A 19189-nucleotide genomic window follows, 5' to 3' on the forward strand; every position below is an offset into this window, starting at 1 on the left:
AGAAATGGCGGAGGAGAGCAACAAGGAAACCTAACGCGACCTGGACTCTTCAGGTCCGGTCCCTCGCTTCGGTTCCCTCACCCGCTACGTCATGGCTGCGACGGCCAATGATTCCACCTCCACACATCTCCCCCGGCCGAGACTAACCACCCACCGCACTCACCCCGCAAACACTCGACCCTCTCCAGGCCTCCAGCTGTTGATACATGAACCCCATCCTGCCCCGACCGTCGCCCGCCAACCTTCGTACATTTCTTCATCATGGCTACTCGTAAGACATCAATGCAAGTCTGGCTCTGGAGCAGCGCTGCTCTCAGCGGTGGCGTTGGCTGGTATCTCTACCAGGCCGGCGGCAAGAAGTCTGCTGAAAAGGAAGCTCAGCGTGAGCAACCCCACATCTCTGATTGCTGGCCAAGGCTGACTGGCCACAAGAAAACTCCATGACCAGTGCCAAATCCATTGGCGCAGACGCCGGACAGAAGATTGACTCGGCCGTCAGTGGACAGAGCCTCTACCACCGCAAAAAAGCTAACACGCGCCCAGATTAACGAAGCCAGGACTACAGCCAACAGGGTAGATCAGAAACTCGAGGCGTATCGCGCGCAAGCTGACAAGAAGGTGGGAGACTACTCCACTCAAGTAAAAAGGGACGCGCAGAGCGCCGTCGAGCAGTTTGACAAGACGGTCGAGGACCAAGCGGCCAAGTCCAAGGGCTGGCTTTCAGGCTGGTTCAAGTAGGAGGAACGGACTCCACGCTTGATCCCATGATGAACAACACGGACGGTCAATTACGCACGATACGAGCTCGACGACATTAATGAAATTGATGATTGGCTTGGCTTGACGACCGCTGCATGTGTTGCTAGCCCCAGACTGTGCGCGCGTACTGGATCCTGAAACGACCTGCTTTCAACTGCCAGCCGCTAAATGCGCCTTTTGCACTGCCAACCCAAGGAGCTGTGGGCTTGCGTGCGACCGTCGAGGCACATGAGCTTCTGCGAACAAAGCATTCATTTCACACACCAAGGCCCGGATTGCTCATTGGACAGCTAGTTTCACCTCTAGCTGCGCCCGGTTAGGAACGGCTCTCCACCCCAACTCGCAAACGACGGATTGACGGCGAGCCGCGACACCCGCCAGTCTTTGCACGACGTCTAGTTCGTGATACACTGCCTCTGCGAAGGTATGCCGCTGCTGTTGTGTTGATCCCCTGCGATCTACCAAGAATACAATAGTGCATGCCGTGACCAACTAACCCCTTTCTTCTCGGATATGAGGAGCAACCATTGGATGCGACTGGTGAGATTCTGGGGGAGGCTGAAGGTATCACAAGATGACGACAAGGCAGTCGCGTATAAGAACATGGCACGAGGCGGAAGGGGCTGGACAATGCTGCGCATTGTTCCTACCTGTCCGTCAGCCAAAGGAGTCGACAGACCAAAATCTCACTCACCGGGAAACGGACCAGCCTCAGCTCAACGCCACAAGCTAGCAAAGTCCGGCAGTGACAGTCGTCAGGGCGCTGGAGCAACACCCATTGTATAAATGCGCTTTGGAATCCTTTGGCCCTCGCCCGTGATAGCGACTCGCGCTCCCCGACGAAACGAAACGCGCCCTCAATCATGAAAGTCGCTGCCACCTCAGCGATCCTTGCGGGCACCGCGGTGCGCGCGGCATCTGCTGCCCAGGTTCTGGCGGACTTCAAGGTCAAGACCGAGGCCTGCATTTGATGCTTCAACCGCTGAACTCGCCAAACAGCTCACCAATGCCCATTCGTACACGCAGGACACATGGAAGACCGACATGCAGGCGGCCAAGGACAGTGGGATTGACGGCTTCGGTCAGGCCAAAGTCTCTTTTTTGACGCGCATCCAGGGCCTCGACTAACGCGTCTTTAGCTCTTGTCGCCGTGCCACCCAACTGTCAGTCGCAGGATCTCAATTGGCAACTTGACAGAATCGAAGATGCTTTCGCCGTTGCCGCTCAACAGCAATTCCTCATCGCGCCGGCGTTTGACATGAGCTACAACACGCACAGCGCAAACTGCCCGACGGGAAAGGCGTGGAACGTCACGTTCATGGCGCAATTGATTTCCAATGCGTACTCCAAGTCGGCCGGTCTGCGCTGGAACGACAAGACGCTAGTCTTGACCCACGAGGGCGACTCGTACGGCGACGGCTACTTTGGCCAGCTGAAGGCGCTCCTCGCCAACAGCCCGGCTGTCATTGCGCCGTCGTTCAGCTCCGTGGAGAATGCGGTCGCGACCAACAAGTCATCGTCTGACCAACAGGCTGCGGATGCCATTAGCCAATTTACCAATATTGACGGCTACTTCAACGGCAAGTGGTGTCGGTATTTGCTTACGACATGAAACCTAACAGACTTGACTCAGGATACTCTCTTCCCCATGATACCCGCGCGGATAACGTCTCATATGTCGATGCGGCTTTCCAGCGGGCTTTGAAGAAGGCGGGCAGGCCTGGACCGTTTGTTATGGGTAAGAGTCAACAATGAACGTGAGACGGGAACATTTCTGACGGGCAGATGCAGGGGTCGCCCCGTGGCAGTTCCAGGACCTGACAAGCGACACTGCGGCCGTCGAGTACGGCGACTACGCGTGGTTCAACCGATGGAATGATGTCTTCAATATGCAGCCGGATCTAGTCAACATCCTGACGTGGAACGACTACGCTTCGTCCAACTACATTCGCGATGTACCCCAGGAAAATGGCTCCAAGCCCGGGTCGGTCGATCTTGGCGAGCAGGGCAACTATGTCTACGGCATGAACCACACGGCCTGGCGCACGGTTGCTTCTTACTACATCGACGCGTACAAGTATCAAAGCATGCCGTGGATTGTCCACAACAACCTCGTCTACTGGTACCGGACGCACAAGAAGAACGCAACGTGCTCAGGCGGCATGGGGCCTGGAGGTGCGGGCATCAAGAACTGGGACTTGGTCGAAGATGCGCTCTTTGTGTGGGTTGGCGTGCGCACTACGCTCGACTTTGAAATCTTTTGGGGCACGAGTGGGCAGAACAACTCGCCGCGCAAGGACACGCCCAAGCTCACCTTCACCTCGAACAACACGACGCCCGTCGTGTACAAGCTGCCTTTTCCGACAGACTTCCCCGCCAGTGCCGACGAGAAGATTTATCCGCAGGTTGTTGCCAACCACGACACGCGCATCGCGTACTCCAAATACAACAACGTGGCCGTCACGGCGGAGTGTAAGTGGGAAAACTTTAACGCCGCGGTCGAGGAGATGCCGCCGGATTTTGACGACGTTGTCAAGAGCCACCACTGAGGCCGGCGGTAGAGTATCGCGACGCCGTTGGGCGTGTTTTGATTTCCCGGAAAACAGAAGCACTAGACGAGAGCATGAATAGAAAAGAGTTTACGGTGGACCAGTGGTGCATTTTCCCGCCAGCCCGGCCGTCGCGGCGCACAAGGACAAGCCTTCAGACTGGCGATGGACATTTCGGCGGCGGGGGAGAAGGGGGCCAGTGGTTTCCGGGGCCGTGGTCAAATTCCCGCCGGCGGCTGATTTGGTCTAGGGGGCCAAACGGTCGTCGGGTGCAGGATGGAGGCTCAGGGGAGTGGTTTCCGGTTGTTGGGTGCTGGCGGCGACGGCGGCGCTAGACGGCGTGATTGGTATGAAGACGACGGCTGGACGGGTTTATCAACACGGGTGCGACAATGTGACGAGATTCAGGTTGAGCGATGAGCCGTGGCGGTGTATCAGAGGCGCGGCGGCAGGGAGAGAGGGTAAGCTTTCGCGCAGCTGTTGCTGGGGTGAGGCAACCTTGATTTTCGAGGGAGGAGTGGCACCGTAAGACGAGGTGAAGCGCTGGGCCGGCAGTCGGGCCGGCGTAGCCACAACTAGCGCTGCGTCTCCGTGGCAACCCCCACGCAAAATCCGCATGTGTACCTCTGCAAAGGAGAGAATATAAAGTACCCGTACACAGAGTGAGGCGTCGCAATACCTGGATTCCCCATTTCGACGCGGGCCTCTTATCCTTATCGCGCGCCTCCCGTCTGCCGCCTTGGGTGCTCGTGCTCGTGCTCGTCCTCAGGTTCAGCACATTCGCTATTACACTTCCCCTTTCGTCTTAGCGCGTCGCGCTCGGTGTCATTTTCGCGTCGCTTGTGTCGCGTCTTTCTCTTCCACCATCACCAGCCCCGTCATCTCATCACCGCCATTGACACCGCCATCCTCACCCCCGTATCTTACCATGCCTCGCACTCGAGGCCAGAGGCCCATTTCGACGCCTGCCGCAACCCCATCCAACAACAGACTATCCACAATATCCACGCGCTCGCAATCCGGCATTCAACGATTCGGTCGCATTGGCAAGGCCGTCCCCGAAGAGTCGCCCTCAAAAAAGAGAAAGGCAATCGTACACAGTGACGGCGATGAGGAGGAGGAGGGAGAGTCCACCATTGTGGAGGCGGCCGAGGACGTCGACGAGACTCCACGGCTCAAAAGGTCGCGGAAGAGGCTGCTGTTGAACCGTCCTCTTCCCCGTCCGCCTTCCGAGGATGACACTCCTACGAGGGGCACCAGCGGCCTTCTCTCTGCGCTGGACCTGTCGCAGACGCCGCCCATGATGCAGCCTCGTTTCTCGCCTTCCAAGGAGACGATGAGAACGGCCGACACCATCAAGACCGTGGACACGCCCAATTCGCCCACCGACACGCCTGCCACAAGTCCTTGCTGCTCAGAGCCACCAAGCTCCCGCCCAAGCATGCAGGACAGGAAGAGCGACGAGCTGCCTCAGGGCTTGCTGGATCTCATTGATTTGCATTCATCATTTCTCGGCGCATTATCATTCTACTACGCCCACAACGGCATCTCAGCACCCGTCGACATTCGCATGCTTATACCGGCAATTACTACAAAATGGGGCAAGCGCAAGGTCACGGTCGAAGATATCAGGCGCTCGCTCGGCGTCATGCAGAGCAGCGCCTTCACAGCGCATCCCCACCCCGCACTCAAGGCCCGCACATTCTTGCTCTCGGACTATGGCCACGGGAAAATCTGTCTGGAACAGCAGGAGAGCAGAAAGGCGCGCAGCAGACGCTCGAGCACCGTCATTCCGCAAGTCCTCGACGAGAATGCTCTCAATGCTCTCTTCTCGATAGAGCTGTCGCAACGGTGGGACGAGTACAGGAGAAAGATAACGCCAAACTCGAAGAGTCCGCAGTCCGTCTCGTACTTTGTCAGCCAGATGCCTCTTACTGAGATTACGACATGTCCTTCACTCGCCAAGATGGGCCCGTTCCTGGCAAAGGGTCAACAGCGCTTGGAAGATTTCAAGGCGGGTGCCCTCAAGCGCCAGGCCTCCATGATGAACTTTTCAAGGCCGTTGGGTGCGCAGACTCCAGCACCGGCTGAGACGGATCCGACGCCAGAGAGCTCAGAGAGCCCATCTGAGACTGAGGAGGTGGAAGAAAAGGGCATTCTCAAGACTCCCCGGCCAGCCACATCAAGCGCAGTTCCTGAGACCCCAGCGGCTCCAACAACTGCCACCAAGAATTCCCGCTCATTATTCCGCTCGAAATCCATCTCAAATCTGTCGGCGAAGGCTACATCTGTGACGAAAAAGTCGACGCTCATGACCAAAAAGTCGTTCTCGTCTCTCTCCTCCATGGCCAAGTCCTCAGACACAACCTCATTTCCACCTCCGGTGCCCTCGCTCCCCAAAACCAAAACTCTCCCCTCCACTCAGCCCGCCGACCCCCAAACCCCTGCTCCCAACCGCTCGCACCACTCGCGCGGCGCCTCCCTCCTCGAACGCATCCGCGCCAAACAAACCGCCGCCGCCAACGCTCCTCCAGGCCCAACACCCGAAGAGCGCGCGCGAATCGCCGCCCTCCACCGCGCCGAAGACGTCCTCGCCACCCTCAGCCTGATGGCAAGCACCGCCTCCGTCGTCACCGGCTCATACTACTCCGCCGCCGCGCTCGCCATGACCGCAGCGTTGCCCTCGCCCTCGCCCTCAACGCCCTCTTCCCCTTCCGTGTCCACGTCAACGCGCGATTCGGCCGCCCTCTCGGCCGCCTCGACGCGCGCCTCCACTGCCGCGTCGTCGACCGGCTCCGGCGCCCCGCTGCTCGGCAACGGCTCGTCCCCGCAGCGCGTCTCGTTCCCCCTGCCGCGCCTCGTCCGCGACGTGCAGGCTAGCAGCCGCAGCCCCGTGGGCGCGGACGAGGTCAAGCGGTGCGTCCAGGTGCTCGCCGACGAGGTGGCCAAGGGGTACGTCGCGCTTGTCAAGCTCGGCGCGACTGAGGTCGTCGTCGTGGATTTGGCGAAGAGGGTAGGGAGTGCGGAGGTCAGGCGGAGAGTTGGTGTTGCGCTGGGTGGAAAGATTTAGCGTTGTTGCTGGTTTGGGCATTTTGCTTCTGATGGTTTCTGCTGGACAGACTGGATGGTTGGATTCGAAATTTTGGGTGCGATGAGAGCGCTGTGGTTGGTTGGTTGCTTGAGCGCTTGGTTGTTCGTTGGATTCGGGTGGTACGACTTGATGCTACGACGTTGGATACCCACCGCACCGCACCCCACCCCGCGCCTTCGATGGTCATGATCACGAACGATATGATGATAGTGTGTTGTACAGTACAGTATGGGACAGGACGGTCACGACAAATACGCTTGCTTGCTCTATACTAAACTACCTATGCATTTGACGAATACGTGTGCATGCTTGGATGAGGTACATTTGAGGACTCTCCCTCGTCCTCGCTTTTCCGCCACACCTCCTCACTCTCCCCCTGAGAAGGCACGCGTGGCCCCCGTGTGCCGCACCTCCTTCCTGCCGAGTGCCGCCTCGGCTCTCGTGGCCGTCTTTCTTTCGACATTAGTCATTCGGTTGCCTTGTTTTTGGGCTGTCTGAGCGCCGCATATTGCAAAGAGCATGGGAGTTGTTGGATTTTGGACCGCTCCCGTCTATCTTGTGTGCTGTTCGACAGGGGCGAATGGGAGAATCTACGAGACGCTTTGATCCGACGGTTAGGGCTTGGAGGTTTTGAGGGCCAGCCTGCGTCACCGAAGTCCTCTCGAAGAATAGACCGCGAGATCTAAATGTCACCCGTACACCAAGAGTCACAGTCGGATGCAGTTAAGTCTTGAAAACACAACATTGCGACGGAAGGCGGTTTTGGCCGTTAGGGGTGTCACGAGGATTCGCCCCGTAAGTCACAGCCCTATCGCTTGTTCATCGCTTCGAGTGCTCCCTTTCTTTCCTTCTCCGCCTTCTTTGCTTCTTCATCCTTTGCCGCCAGGATATTCTTGACTTTACTCAGATGAGTTTTGGCCCTCCATCCTTTAGGCTTGCGGCCGGAGGCCTTCATTGATATGCTCAAGTCCTCCTTGTGCTTGAAGTCGTCCAGGATGTAGTAGAGCAGCCGAGTATTGTACATTGTGAGAGACTCTTTCTCTTCGTCATGAATGAAACCGATCTCCTTTCCGACCTTCCCTAGGTACTCCACATACGTGAAGCCGAGGCGGTAGTAGTCGCGCTCCACGTCGGCGCAGGCGAGCTTTGGCAGGCACCTCTTCAGTATGCCGACGAATTTGGGCCATGACAACGGCCGTCTCACTCTGTTTGGCGGCGCTTGCTGCGGCGCTTGCACCTCTGCACCATATTCTTCTAGCTGCCTCGCAAAAAGGTCAAGACCTACGTCTTCTTCACACTCCATGGCTATCTCCCACAATGTCTGCACTGGCTTGGGTACTTGTATCTTTGTTCCCGAGAAGTCGTATTGACCATCTCCAGTCCTTGGAAGTCGAGTCTCGACGAGCTGCAACAATGCCGTGGCGTTGGCCGGAATGACGGCAGGGAACCATTCTGGACATTGATCCAAGATGGCTTGGTCTTGTCGAGCTTTGGGGTCCGACTCTCCATCCATGACGTTGAGCGCCATAATGAGATGGACCAGGACAAAGACGGATAGGTGCCCGTTCATAATTTCGATATCCGCCTTGTAGTCCACAAGTCGCCGCCGCAGCGCCAACTCGCCGACATATAGAGGCTGGTTCTTGAGGTAGAATTGCCCTCCTTCCAGACCTAGACCCGCAAACCAGTTCACTTCCATCCGCTTCACGGGGAAATGAGGAGCCTTGTCGATCTTGGACAGCTGATCGTCTTCTGGAATCGGGACAGTCCGTCGTGATCTACCTTCGGCGACGTGGTAAGTCTCGTTCCCCTCATTGTCGACGGCCCACTCGAATTTGGCGGAGAAAATTGTCTCTCCGGATTGTCTGAGACAGTTCTTCACCACCCGCTCCTGAGTGAAGCCCCAATTATCCTCGTATATTCCCTTCCGTGATTTACTGCTATCGTGATAATCTCGATAGACCATCCTATTTTTAAAATAAGGCTCTTCTCCTGCCTCGTCGTTCACCTCCTTATGTGTCTGTCTATACAGCAATTCTTGTTTATTTATCATATTTTCGTCAAAAAGTTGACTGATTTTGACCAGGAGTTGAACGGTGTAGCTGACACCCATGAACACATCAGAATTGCCCTCAACAACGTGGTTCAAGCAGACCGAGAAATAATCTGTTCCAAGATAACTGGGCCTAGGACGGTCCGGTTTCTGTGGGTCGAGTATGGGCTCCCCACCTGACGGGTCGACAATGGCACTGTACGAATACAGCAGCCTAATGTCATTGAGGTACTTCCAAGTCAGTTGGATCTGTTCGTCGTAAGCCGTCTTCAATTTTTTCCGAGACTCTAGTTGGTTTTTGTCCAGCTTTCTCTTTTTCCCCTGACCCGGCTTTGACTGGGGCTTGTTGAAACGGTCCCCCGGATACACGTGTCCCAAGTCCACTGGGTAGCCCGGGACCGGAACCTTTTTCTTTTGCGAGTCCCACAACTTTGAAATCGCCCGGAAGTTGTTCAATACGGGAATGGTTGGATAGTGGAGCAGCTCCAAGTGGTCCTTGAGTGTGGTCATGGAGCTGATCTTCTGATCTTCTTGGTCCAGTAGAAGCAATCCGCGCACGTCCGCCAGAAAAGTGGGTGGATATTCATCATTTTCGACATTGAGAGCCGCAACACACCTCTCAGATTGCCATTCATGGAGAATTTCTAGCAGTTTCTCATCCTCTCCTGTCTCTTCCATCATTTGTTCGAAGAATTCTCTTTCCATCTTGAGCGATCTTGTTGCAGCACCGCGGGCTATCAGCGACGCTTGAATCAGTCCCATTCCCGTCTTCCTGTATTGTTTCCATGCATCCATGACCTCGAACGTCATGCTCCTCATATCTATCATCAGCCGGTAGAGCTTCATTGCGAAGTAATGCCTTGGATCCCACAACATGCGCAGGATATAGTAAATGACGGCGATGAAAAATTCGTGGTTGCGGTTTGATTCAAGGTGTTTTTGATATTGCTCAAAGGTCCCAAAATCCCTGCGTGTAAAGGTCGAAAAGTGTCGATTGGCTTTCTTTCGTAAATCAATGCATCCCTCCAACGATGCTTGCTCCTGTCGAGGGAGTGTGACGCCCTGAAGGTTGAGAAGATCTGCTTGCTGTGCGATCTTCAGGACACTCTCCCCGAAGAAAGGTGATTCCAGTTCTCTGCTTTCTTGAATCTCTACAAAGCCGAGTCTTTCATTCAAAGATCTCCTGTATTTCCGGAGCTTTTCTACCTCTCTGTTCCATGATCTGGGGCTGGTAGGGGTCATTGCCTCTCTCCAGCCGTGTTTCTTCGCGTTGGTCTCGATCCAGTTGGTAAATCGCTTCGTGCGATTTGTGTAATTTGCTCTGATTGTATCCAGCTCCCTACTTTCGAGCCGATCAGTATCTTCTTGGCTGATCTGCCTTGACGACGTGTCCGCCATTGCGTATTATGATGTAAGTGATACAGCAAAAAGGAGTCAGGATAGTTGGAAAACGTGCCAGAAAGACTCGAACCACCAGGCGAATGAGGCACTACAAATGGGGAATGGTCTTTGGATCAATCTCGGGCGAACAAAGGGCACTCGAGAGGGGTTTCTTTAAGCATCATTTATCTGTGGAATAGAAAGTCCTGTTATCACAATACCAGTTTCGTGATCGGGAACTTCAAGAGACTGTTTGATCAAGTTTTCAATAGGAACTTTTTTCCGGCGTTCGTATGCCCCTGGGCAGGAGGAATAAGTGTCTTTGTTCAGCGATGTCCGTCTTCGGCTACTTCGAAGCTTTCAAGCAGATTTGGGAACACAAAGCCTGCGTTCGCAACAGGTTGAGTTATCGACGGTCAACAAAGACCTTCCTTCGCCGAGAGAGGCTCCGAGTAAACCCGTGCACAGCTGCATTTGGCCCACACAAGTGTGCGGGCAGTCACTTCAGCACTCCTGTGGCTTCTCCGTCTGCCACTCTCAATCAACCATTGAGATTTCACTTCTTTGGCCGCGACTGTCTCGCCAGGTCATGAGTCGTGCGTTTGATGTTCAGATGCGGTCGCCTCTGTTGCACAACCATACGGGCTTCCGTCTACGGCTCCGGACGGCTCGCCCTTCGACGTCACACATCATCGTTTACACCTCCCGCCGGAGCCAACAGTTTGCGCTCTAGTATCCAGACCCTTCGCCTTGGATAGCCGCCCATTCTGCGACCTGCGACCAAGCCTATCATGTTAGACAGCAAACATCGTTCTTGTCTAGCTCCCTTGCACAGTATGGAGTCCCGTCATGGATTTACAGCTGCGTTTTTGCGGGAAGATCGATCCCTCGACGAAAGCGGAAAAGGCCCTTTGTCCTCCAAGCGGCGATTTGCTCCGCTCAATCAACAGACCGTAACTTGTCATTGTCGCACGATACAAAGGCCTCCTGTATCTCAGCGATGGATTCAAGGGCCTCATTTCCCTGAACGCGAATTTGTGCGAAACACAGTAAATGACGCGAAAATTCTAGTGCAGCACACTTCGTGGACAAGGAGCGCATTCGTACGCTTCGAACCGGCAACTCACAGTTGCATTCGAGCGACCTGGTGCCGGAGGCCTTCAGGGGTTTTGAGCATCTATATGGGATGGTAGCAGCTAGTACCCATCCTCAAGCTCACTGGGATGGTTCTTGTGTGCCTCGCGACTTTCGCCGTCAAAGGGCTGTACACGCCGCAAACGTACAGTACAATGACTGGAAAAGTTCTGGAGAGCTCTTTGTGCTTTTGCGGACCATTAAACCATAGCCTCCCGCTGACAATTTCTCGCCCGTATTTTTCCAACTATCTTGACTGGCCACTACTGCACACTTTTACGTGGATTCGAAATGTCATCGCCCGGACAGCTACACAAACTGTCAGCACATGAGATTGACTCCAAGTACAAAAAATACAAGGACTTCAATGAAGAGTTTGAACGATGGCTGGTGGAAAAGGCGAAAAGCAAAGGTTGGCAAGGCCGAAACGAAGGAGTGGACAGATTCTCTGAGCAAGGCGAACTCCTTCGGGACAAAAGTATCAAGCTTCCCCCAGGAATCCAAACTTCATTGGAGGAATGTATCAAGCTCCGTCAGCAGTTAATTCAGCACTACGAGGCTCTTTCACCGAGAGAGATCAAAGACTCAAAAAGTGCACAATCATGGAAACGCCACGTTGAGAAGAACGAGGGCCACGACAAGTTCAACCACGTTCTACAATACATTCTGAGTATTTTGGGAGTGAACACATCCGATTCTGACAAGGTGCGGCGGAGAAGGATCGCCATAGAGATGCGCAAGACCTTGAGGGAAATGCAAAAGTTGACAGTGGATGTCATCCGAGCTTGGGAACAGTATCGTGTGAACAGACTCAGCTTGTCCCAGGTTACACTGGTAACCCATGCGGCAGTTGAAGAATCACAGAGCATCGAAAAAAAGTTTTACGACCAATGGCCTCCGAATTCAGAGGACTATCAATTTGTTCAAGACTTCTATACCGATTACGATCCGAAACTTGTAGACTTGGGGGATAACAGTCTAAAAACGAGTGCAAAAACGACTTTGGACGATGATTTGACCGGGCTGCTCAACCAGGATCGTTACTACCCTCAGTCGCAAGAATTCGAAACTTCCATGGATATTCTACATTGGCCTACAATCTACGTACTTTCAAACTTCCAAGGCATGATGGAGCAGTGGAAAACATACCCGGTACCAGGGCATCCGCTTTGCCTTGAGCATGTCTTTTACGAAGGAAAGAAACATCGTAGTAAAGGTCCTGGAAAATACGAGACCTACACCGACACCGAGGCAGTACCGGACGTGCGTGGACTAAAGGACAACAACGAACGCAAGATAAAGCGAAAGAAACACGAGAATTTGAAAGCTCAGTATAAAGACCAGATCAAAAGTACCGTGGAACATCTCAACGAGATTCTATATCTGCATACGTTCCCAGTCGACACAGATACACAGACAGCAACTTTTGGTGTTTATCGCGAATGCCAAGAAGAGAAGGAAGGAGAATCCGATCCAGAGGAAAAGAAAGAGGTTTTCTTACCGAAAGATATATTCTCCAAGGCCCTGAGCGACGTTGTCCAAGATCGTGGGAAGATTTCCATGAGCACGAGCTTCACAATCCAGCTTTTGGTCAAAATACATCATCTCTTTGAAAAAGTCCCGAGTGAAGCGACAGAATCCAAAGCCTTGTCATTCCGCGAAGAAGTACACAATGAGGCTACGAAATCCTCCGATGACGACCCTGAGCGGACAAAGATCAGGCTTGAAAATGAGTCTTTACTGTCGAGCATATATGCTTCATGTCAGAATGGCCACGCGCTCTGGATGAAGAAGCAAGATGTGCCTGGTTTGACCAACAATTTCCAATTTCAGATGGACGACAACTCCAAGAGCGTCGTCGAGATTGGTATTAACGGAGATGAAGTCAGCAAAACCACGGTTCCAGCGAGCCCTCGGATACATGTGGTCAATCCGTACATGATTGATGATTGGAGACACGATGTTACCTGTCACGCAAAAACAGCGGAATACTACTCCAACAAACAACCCTTGTACGCTGGGACCTTGGATTTGGTGAGAAGACTTGCCGAATATCGCGCTGATATCGCATCGGCAAATAGCACCCTCAGTATATTCGCCCTGACCCATCTCAAGGAAGTGCCCGAAGCCCCACCAGAGGCACACTATCATATCTCTCCAGTATGCGAAGCCGTGATGCGACAGCATCATAGTTGGTTCCCACAAGAATTCCAGGCCCGAAGCGCAAGCGACATCATTGATCTGATCAAGGATAAAGTTCAAAAAACCGGTAAAGCGTCTGCACCCCTGACAAACCAGTTCGTAAATCTAATGGGGGTCCCTCCAGGTGTGACAGTAAATTACGACATGTACGATACCAAAGAAGACGCCATGATGAAGCCAACTAAGCCCCTGGAAGCTTTGTGGGAAATCTTTGCGCTCGATCATCCTGAAACAAGGATCTCGACATTCTTGAAAGAGCTTCGAAAGCCCCCTCGCAGAAGCACTAGGATAAAAAACAAGGGGAAGCAAAGGGCTTATTCAACACCAGTGAAAACTGTATTGCAAACGGGATCCAGCAGCAGTAAAACGTGGTGGGAAAGTTGCGGCCAAGATCTAGTAAACTCGTGGCCAGCACTTCCTTGCTGCGACACTGAATGCGACTTTTTCGGGACTTCCGACGTCTGCATGAAAGCTCTTGACCAGTTAGGCCATTCCGAAGGTCTCGTTCGGTTCAAAGGCGAAGGCAGGAAAAGCTTCAGCTGTCGTATACTCCACTCTCTTTTACAGGTGTGGAAGTCAAGCGAGACATCAGTCATCCAGGAGGAAGTCATCCAGGAGGAAGAACCCACCCAGGAGGAAGAACCCATCCAGGAGCAAGAGAACAACAATGGAGAGGGGTCATTTGTGCAGGCGGACGCAGACGAAATCAGCAGGGATATGGGAACCAAGTATGAGGATGCAGAAGCTGCAAAAGACGCAAGGAGACGGGAGATAAACAAACAAAGAAAGAAAAAAAACAAGGTGAACCGAAAACGAAGGGCAGCCGAAGCCGAAGCCGAAGCCGAAGCCGAAGCCAAGTCCAACACGGAGTCCTTGGCTCGCAGCGACAAGAGGAGAAAATTGTGAAAGGAGCGGCAATGTGTGTTTTGGTAGTATGGATAGCAGGCCTTTGCGCCGCAGGCGGAGCGACGACGTCGACGATTGGGGGTTGTCTTTCAAACGCTGGGTAATTTTCCGCGCGTTCTCTAGAAAATATAGCTACTACAATCCCCGGTTTCTCAAGGTTGTGCGTCTTCTTGCACGAATTTCACGCGTGCGTCTCATCTGATGAAGCAAAGTGACCTTGGTCTACAGATACTTAATTTCCTTCCAAAATACACAAAGGTCTGAACACAATTACGATTACGTTTTCTTTCCCTCCATCTTCATCAGTTCGTTCTCTCGCTTAATTTCCCGCTCGACCTCACGTTCCTCCTTCTGTTTGAGCAAGGATTGCACCTTGATCAGGTGAGTTGAATTCCTCCACTGATTCCGTCTTGCTCCTGGCGCTGCTGCTTGGGTACTGTAGTCATCCAACACCGTAAAAAGTAACCGGGAGTGGTAATGCTTGCTGTTCTCATCAGGAAGCTGTTTGCAATCAATGTCCTTACCAAGTTGCTGAAGGTATCCCTCGTACTCCACTGAAAGATCATAGAAGCTGCGCTCAATATCACCGCAAACGAGTGTTGGAAGACCTTTCTTCAGCGCGTCAATGATCTGTTCCAAGGATAATTCCATATCTTCTTGCTGTTGCGAATTCTCCTTCTCTTTGTCTTCCAGTGCTTGTATCAACTTCTTCCTCTTGTTCTTCACTGTGTTGTTGCGAATGTCTTCCCTGCACCGCCACTCCTCGTGATGCCTTCGTAGCTGGCTTGCGAGCAGAGAGAAGGTCGGTATGGAGGAATCGTCCTCGCTGCTCCCCAAGATTATATGAGACAACGTCTTCACAGGCACGGGCGGGTCCAAGATGCTCTCACGATCGTGGTACTGGAAATCATTTCCGACCTTTTGGACACGTGAGTTGACCGTGTTCATAAAGGCTGTTCCATCCATTGCAACATCGCAGGGGAACCAATTCGGCTGGTGTTGACAAAGTATCGCATCTTGCCTCGCTTCTTTGATCTCCGGGTACCAGACATGGAGCGCTTGAACCAAGTGGGAAAAGACAAAAATGCTGAAGTTCTCGTTCGCGAAGTTGAGTTCGGCCGCGTAGTCCACAAGTCTTCGCTTCAACCCTGCAATGCCGACGTAAATGGGCTGTAATATGTCATAAGACTGACGCTCCGCTGGAACTGTATACCAGCTCACGTCGATCGGTTGTCCAAAGACGCGATTCGATTCCACTCGACGGAGCCCAGACTCGTTGTAAATCCGGACGGTCTTTCGCTCTCCTTTTCCCCTGACAAATTGAACTTCGTCCTCTGCTTTGTCATTGCTTGTCCACTCATACTTGTAGAGAAAGGTCGGCAATCTGTCCTTTTTCTTTAGCATTGCGGCTTTCATTCTAGTATGGTAGGATTTCAATTCACATTCGGCGTGAACACTCGCCATCTGCTTTCTATCACAGTGTTGCGTCCTTCGGTCGTCTCGCAAATCCCAGTCTTTTTCGTTGCTGTATTTCTCGTTGGCACAGAACTCGTCATAAATTTTCCAGTGCAGCAAGCTCTCCTTTTTAACGGTTTTCGGGTCCAGAAGTTGGCGAAGTTTTGCCAGCAATTGAATGCTGAAGCTAGTAGCCATATCGGGTAGATTGTTGGCGACGATGACCTCACGGAGGGCTTGTGTAAACCAATCTGTTGGAAATGACTCGCCATGAGCCTTCAACCTGAGGGCAAAGGTGTTTTTACTGTCGTCATCGTCCCAGGCTTCTTCGTCTCCTTCTCTTTCCCCGTCACGGATAAGCCTGTATGTATACAGAAGCTTGAGCTCATTGAGGAGCTCCCAGGACGTTTTGATTTGATCGTCATATCTCGTCTTCAATCTCTTTCGTTTTTCAAGCTCTTTGGCCTCTGTCGTCAATTTACGTTTGTTTCCTTGAGGTACAGTTCCCTCCCCTTGACTGTCGGGATGCACGTGCGTCAGGTCAATCGGATATCCTGGGACTGGACATTTTTCAACCTGATTGTGCCATTGCTTTGCCATGGCTTGATAATTGGCCATGACGTAGGTGGAGGGAAAGTGGATAAGGTCCATGTTTCGCACCAGTGACGACAAAGTGGAAGCGGACGCGGACGCGGGCACGGATGCAGATGCGGATGCAGACCCAGACGCGTTATCGATTTGCTTCTTTGGCAGCAGTCCGCGTATATCTGCCAAGAAGTCATCTGGTAGATCCGGGTTGTCCACACTAAGGAGAGCGTAATTCCGAGTCCTGTACCAGTTGTTCTTGAGAGATGTCATTTTTTTGAACATTTGTTTGGTGTCCATTTTGTTCACAAATTCCGCTTCCAGCCGTTTGACTCTTTCGAGGACGGCGTAGGTGATCAACGTGGCTTGAACCAAACCCCGTCCAACCTTCTTGTAGCTGCTCCACGCATCCATGACTTCGTTTGTAGTGGAAGAAATTTGGGTCAAGACGCTGTAAAGTTCTTTGGCAAAATCCCTGCGATGGTCCCTCAGCATGCCGTACATCGTTTCGCACGTCTCAATGAACCATCTGTGGTGTTCGTTCTCCTTCTTTAATTCCGGTTTCGTCTCGACAAAGTGTTGATGCACTATCTTCCGCAGCTGGATGCACTCTTCGAACTGGGCTGATAAAGCCACCGGAAGCAAAGCATTCTTCTCCTCAAGATATTCTGCTTGCTTCTTCAACCTGCCCGACGCGCTGTCGCGGTATACCAAATAGTCTCCCTCTGGCCAATCTTTCCATGTCTCTTTCTCTTCAAGGCTCACATCTTTGAGACTAATCAAATCGGCCTCCCAGCCCTTTTGAATGGCGGTCGTTTTGATCCAATCCGAAACGTTGTCCGTCAATGGCTTGTACCTGGCATGAAGAGCTCGAACCTCGTATTCTTCCAAGCTCTTTCCAATTTCCTCATTGTTTTTCTGTATTACTCCTTGTGGATCTCCCTCGTCCATTTGGTATCTCGGTAAACGTGAGTGTCAGGGTGGTAGGAAGTCGAGGCGGCTGCGCGAGGTATTCGAAAGACAGGACGCTGACGATACCTCAGAAGAGAATTGATGTATGGCCCCTGGGAGCACAAAGGAATACTCCGAGATAATTTCAAGACGCTTGCAGCGCTATTGTTCCTTTGGAAACGCCATCGGGTCCAAGAACGTTGCTCACCCTCGAGATCGATCGTGACCCGACGACCCCGGCTCCAAGATGCGAATAAAATCGGATGACTACGCTGGACAAAGAAGAAACAGCGAAATGTGCAAATAAAGAAGGCTGCCCGCATTCATCAATAAGATGAGCATCTACACAAAGAACAGTGCGATGCTGTTGTCCCTGAAAGTGGGAATGCTCATTCTGAAAATGCTCAACTTTGTTGTGGCGGAAAGGGAACACAGCTCAACGATTGGACGGGAAAGAAAAAGACCGGCTTGTCTTAAAGTTCTGAACAGTGGTGATTACCTCCCGTGGGCTGTATATTACAGCAGACTAATGCTCCTGGTAGAACGGGAGCTCCTTGAGCGCTAGTCACGTAGGAAGTCCCCGTAGCCGTTGTTGTGATAATGGACGATTGCTCCATTGGCATCGCAATGGTAGCTCCCTGCGGCAATTACAGGGCTAGGAAGAGACAACTGTATCGATACAGCCTGTCCGAAACCTTCGGCTCATCACGGCGAGAGCATCACCAAGAAAATGGAATTGAATGCGCCTTCATTGACTCCGGTCTGATGCGATAGTTCTCTTGAGGTTGGACACATTGGACTGCGTGCGCGAGGGTTTAGCCAAAGGTGGAGGATTGGAAGAGCTTCTTTTGCCTGTAATTGAGCGAGCATGTTGATTCCAAACTTCCACCACCGTAGGCAACTGCTTGGCCACTGGCAGACACGAGGAAGAGTGGTGCGTTGCTGGTCGAGAAAACGCACGGCCGTCGGGTGGGAGTATTGAGTTACGGCTTTAATTCGGGAGATCCGCTAGCTGGATCGCGTCCGGGCGGTCGAACTGCAACGTCGACGGGAGGTACACGCCAGCGCCTACACAACACCACGGAGCGCATGCACACGACCTCGCCCGCCTTCAGCCATGGACTCTTTTCTCAGGGCGTTGAGCTACCTGCTCCTCTTCGCCAGCCTGCCCCTCGTATCCGCCCTCAAATTTGAGATAGCAGCTTTCCCCGACCACATCTCTGCCAGCAAAGAGCGATGCATCCGGAACTTTGTTTTGAGAGACCAATTGGTCGTCGTGACTACCATCAGCGATGGCTACAGAGGGGATGGCCAGATGTTGAACATGCACGTAAGAATTTCCAAGAAGCACCTCCCTCGCAAGCTGGAAGTCGCAGCTAACACGTTGCTTGTCAGATCAAGGATGCCGTGGGCAATGACTACGGCCGTCCCAAGGACGTCGTTGGCGAGAACCGATACGCCTTTACCTCTGTCGCCGACTCTGCATTCGACGTCTGCTTCCGCAACATTCAAACATCCAGTACGTGAAAGCTTCAAGGATTACGCGCCGCCGACTAACACGCCTCTGCACTCAGGCACCCCCAATCTGGCAAGATCTGTCGAGCTCGATATTGACATTGGCGCCGACGCCAAGGACTGGAACGCGATCCAGAGCACCGAGAAGCTCAAGCCGGTCGAGGCCGAGCTTCGCCGCATCGAGGAGCTGGTTGGCGAGATTGTCGGCGAAATGGAATACCTGCGCGGGCGCGAGCAGAAGCTTCGGGACACGAACGAGAGCACAAACGAGCGGGTCAAGTGGTTCGCTTTTGGAACCATGGGCATGTTGGTTGGACTCGGCGCATGGCAGGTCGTCTACCTGCGGGCTTACTTCAGGTGCGCACGCTTGAGAGCATGTCGTTTGCGTCAAAGGCTGACAGGAAATCTAGGTCGAAGCATCTCATCTAGAGCAAAGCATGCGATTATGCTAGTTTACGAAGCATCCAGGGCTAAGGGTATAGTTCTAAGCGGGTCTCAGGCGTCGAATGTGTGCACATGCTTTGCTTCTCCTTTTCCATTTTTCAAAAGTCGTGTCCACTCTGAATACGGGTCCAGTTACTCAGTCCACAGAAATAAGCTCCGGGTGGA

The 19189-nt window shown here is 52.9% G+C and overlaps 7 protein-coding genes across 7 annotated transcripts; 5 read left to right on the forward strand and 2 right to left on the reverse strand.

Annotated features, from left to right (window-relative positions):
- The first annotated feature begins 41 nt into the window (after positions 1-41).
- On the forward strand, positions 42-839 carry J3D65DRAFT_612747 (uncharacterized protein). The gene is made up of 3 exons (XM_066799050.1): positions 42-382; positions 433-494; positions 544-839. Exons 1-3 carry the CDS (start codon positions 262-264, stop codon positions 736-738), a joined length of 378 nt encoding a protein of 125 aa, XP_066658430.1. The 5' UTR covers positions 42-261; the 3' UTR covers positions 739-839.
- Positions 840-1511: 672 nt separating this feature from the next.
- Positions 1512-3496, forward strand: J3D65DRAFT_202227 (glycosyl hydrolase family 71-domain-containing protein). The gene is made up of 5 exons (XM_066794421.1): positions 1512-1706; positions 1759-1840; positions 1899-2339; positions 2393-2497; positions 2551-3496. Exons 1-5 carry the CDS (start codon positions 1623-1625, stop codon positions 3306-3308), a joined length of 1470 nt encoding a protein of 489 aa, XP_066658431.1. The 5' UTR covers positions 1512-1622; the 3' UTR covers positions 3309-3496.
- Positions 3497-4749: 1253 nt separating this feature from the next.
- Positions 4750-6378, forward strand: J3D65DRAFT_547028 (uncharacterized protein; the record flags this gene model as incomplete). The annotated part of the gene is made up of 3 exons (XM_066796844.1): positions 4750-5326; positions 5669-5937; positions 6142-6378. The coding sequence occupies 3 exons, from the start codon at positions 4750-4752 to the stop codon at positions 6376-6378; spliced, it is 1083 nt and encodes a 360-aa protein (XP_066658432.1).
- An 829-nt stretch (positions 6379-7207) lies between these two features.
- Positions 7208-9850, reverse strand: J3D65DRAFT_689850 (uncharacterized protein; the record flags this gene model as incomplete). The annotated part of the gene is made up of 1 exon (XM_066803897.1): positions 7208-9850. One exon carries the CDS (start codon positions 9848-9850, stop codon positions 7208-7210), a length of 2643 nt encoding a protein of 880 aa, XP_066658433.1.
- Positions 9851-11257: 1407 nt separating this feature from the next.
- J3D65DRAFT_599931 (uncharacterized protein) lies at positions 11258-14074 on the forward strand (the record flags this gene model as incomplete). Its single annotated transcript, XM_066797940.1, has 1 exon — positions 11258-14074. The coding sequence occupies one exon, from the start codon at positions 11258-11260 to the stop codon at positions 14072-14074; it is 2817 nt and encodes a 938-aa protein (XP_066658434.1).
- A 276-nt stretch (positions 14075-14350) lies between these two features.
- On the reverse strand, positions 14351-17065 carry J3D65DRAFT_674041 (uncharacterized protein; the record flags this gene model as incomplete). Its single annotated transcript, XM_066803543.1, has 1 exon — positions 14351-17065. The coding sequence occupies one exon, from the start codon at positions 17063-17065 to the stop codon at positions 14351-14353; it is 2715 nt and encodes a 904-aa protein (XP_066658435.1).
- A 1117-nt stretch (positions 17066-18182) lies between these two features.
- J3D65DRAFT_644074 (endoplasmic reticulum vesicle protein 25 precursor) lies at positions 18183-19009 on the forward strand (the record flags this gene model as incomplete). Its single annotated transcript, XM_066802130.1, has 4 exons — positions 18183-18395; positions 18461-18584; positions 18640-18937; positions 18991-19009. The coding sequence occupies 4 exons, from the start codon at positions 18183-18185 to the stop codon at positions 19007-19009; spliced, it is 654 nt and encodes a 217-aa protein (XP_066658436.1).
- Positions 19010-19189: the final 180 nt, after the last annotated feature.

The sequence above is a fragment of the Phyllosticta citribraziliensis genome (genome assembly GCF_038025025.1).
Source record: "Phyllosticta citribraziliensis strain CPC 17464 chromosome Unknown J3D65scaffold_2, whole genome shotgun sequence".
Lineage (NCBI taxonomy): Eukaryota > Fungi > Ascomycota > Dothideomycetes > Botryosphaeriales > Phyllostictaceae > Phyllosticta > Phyllosticta citribraziliensis.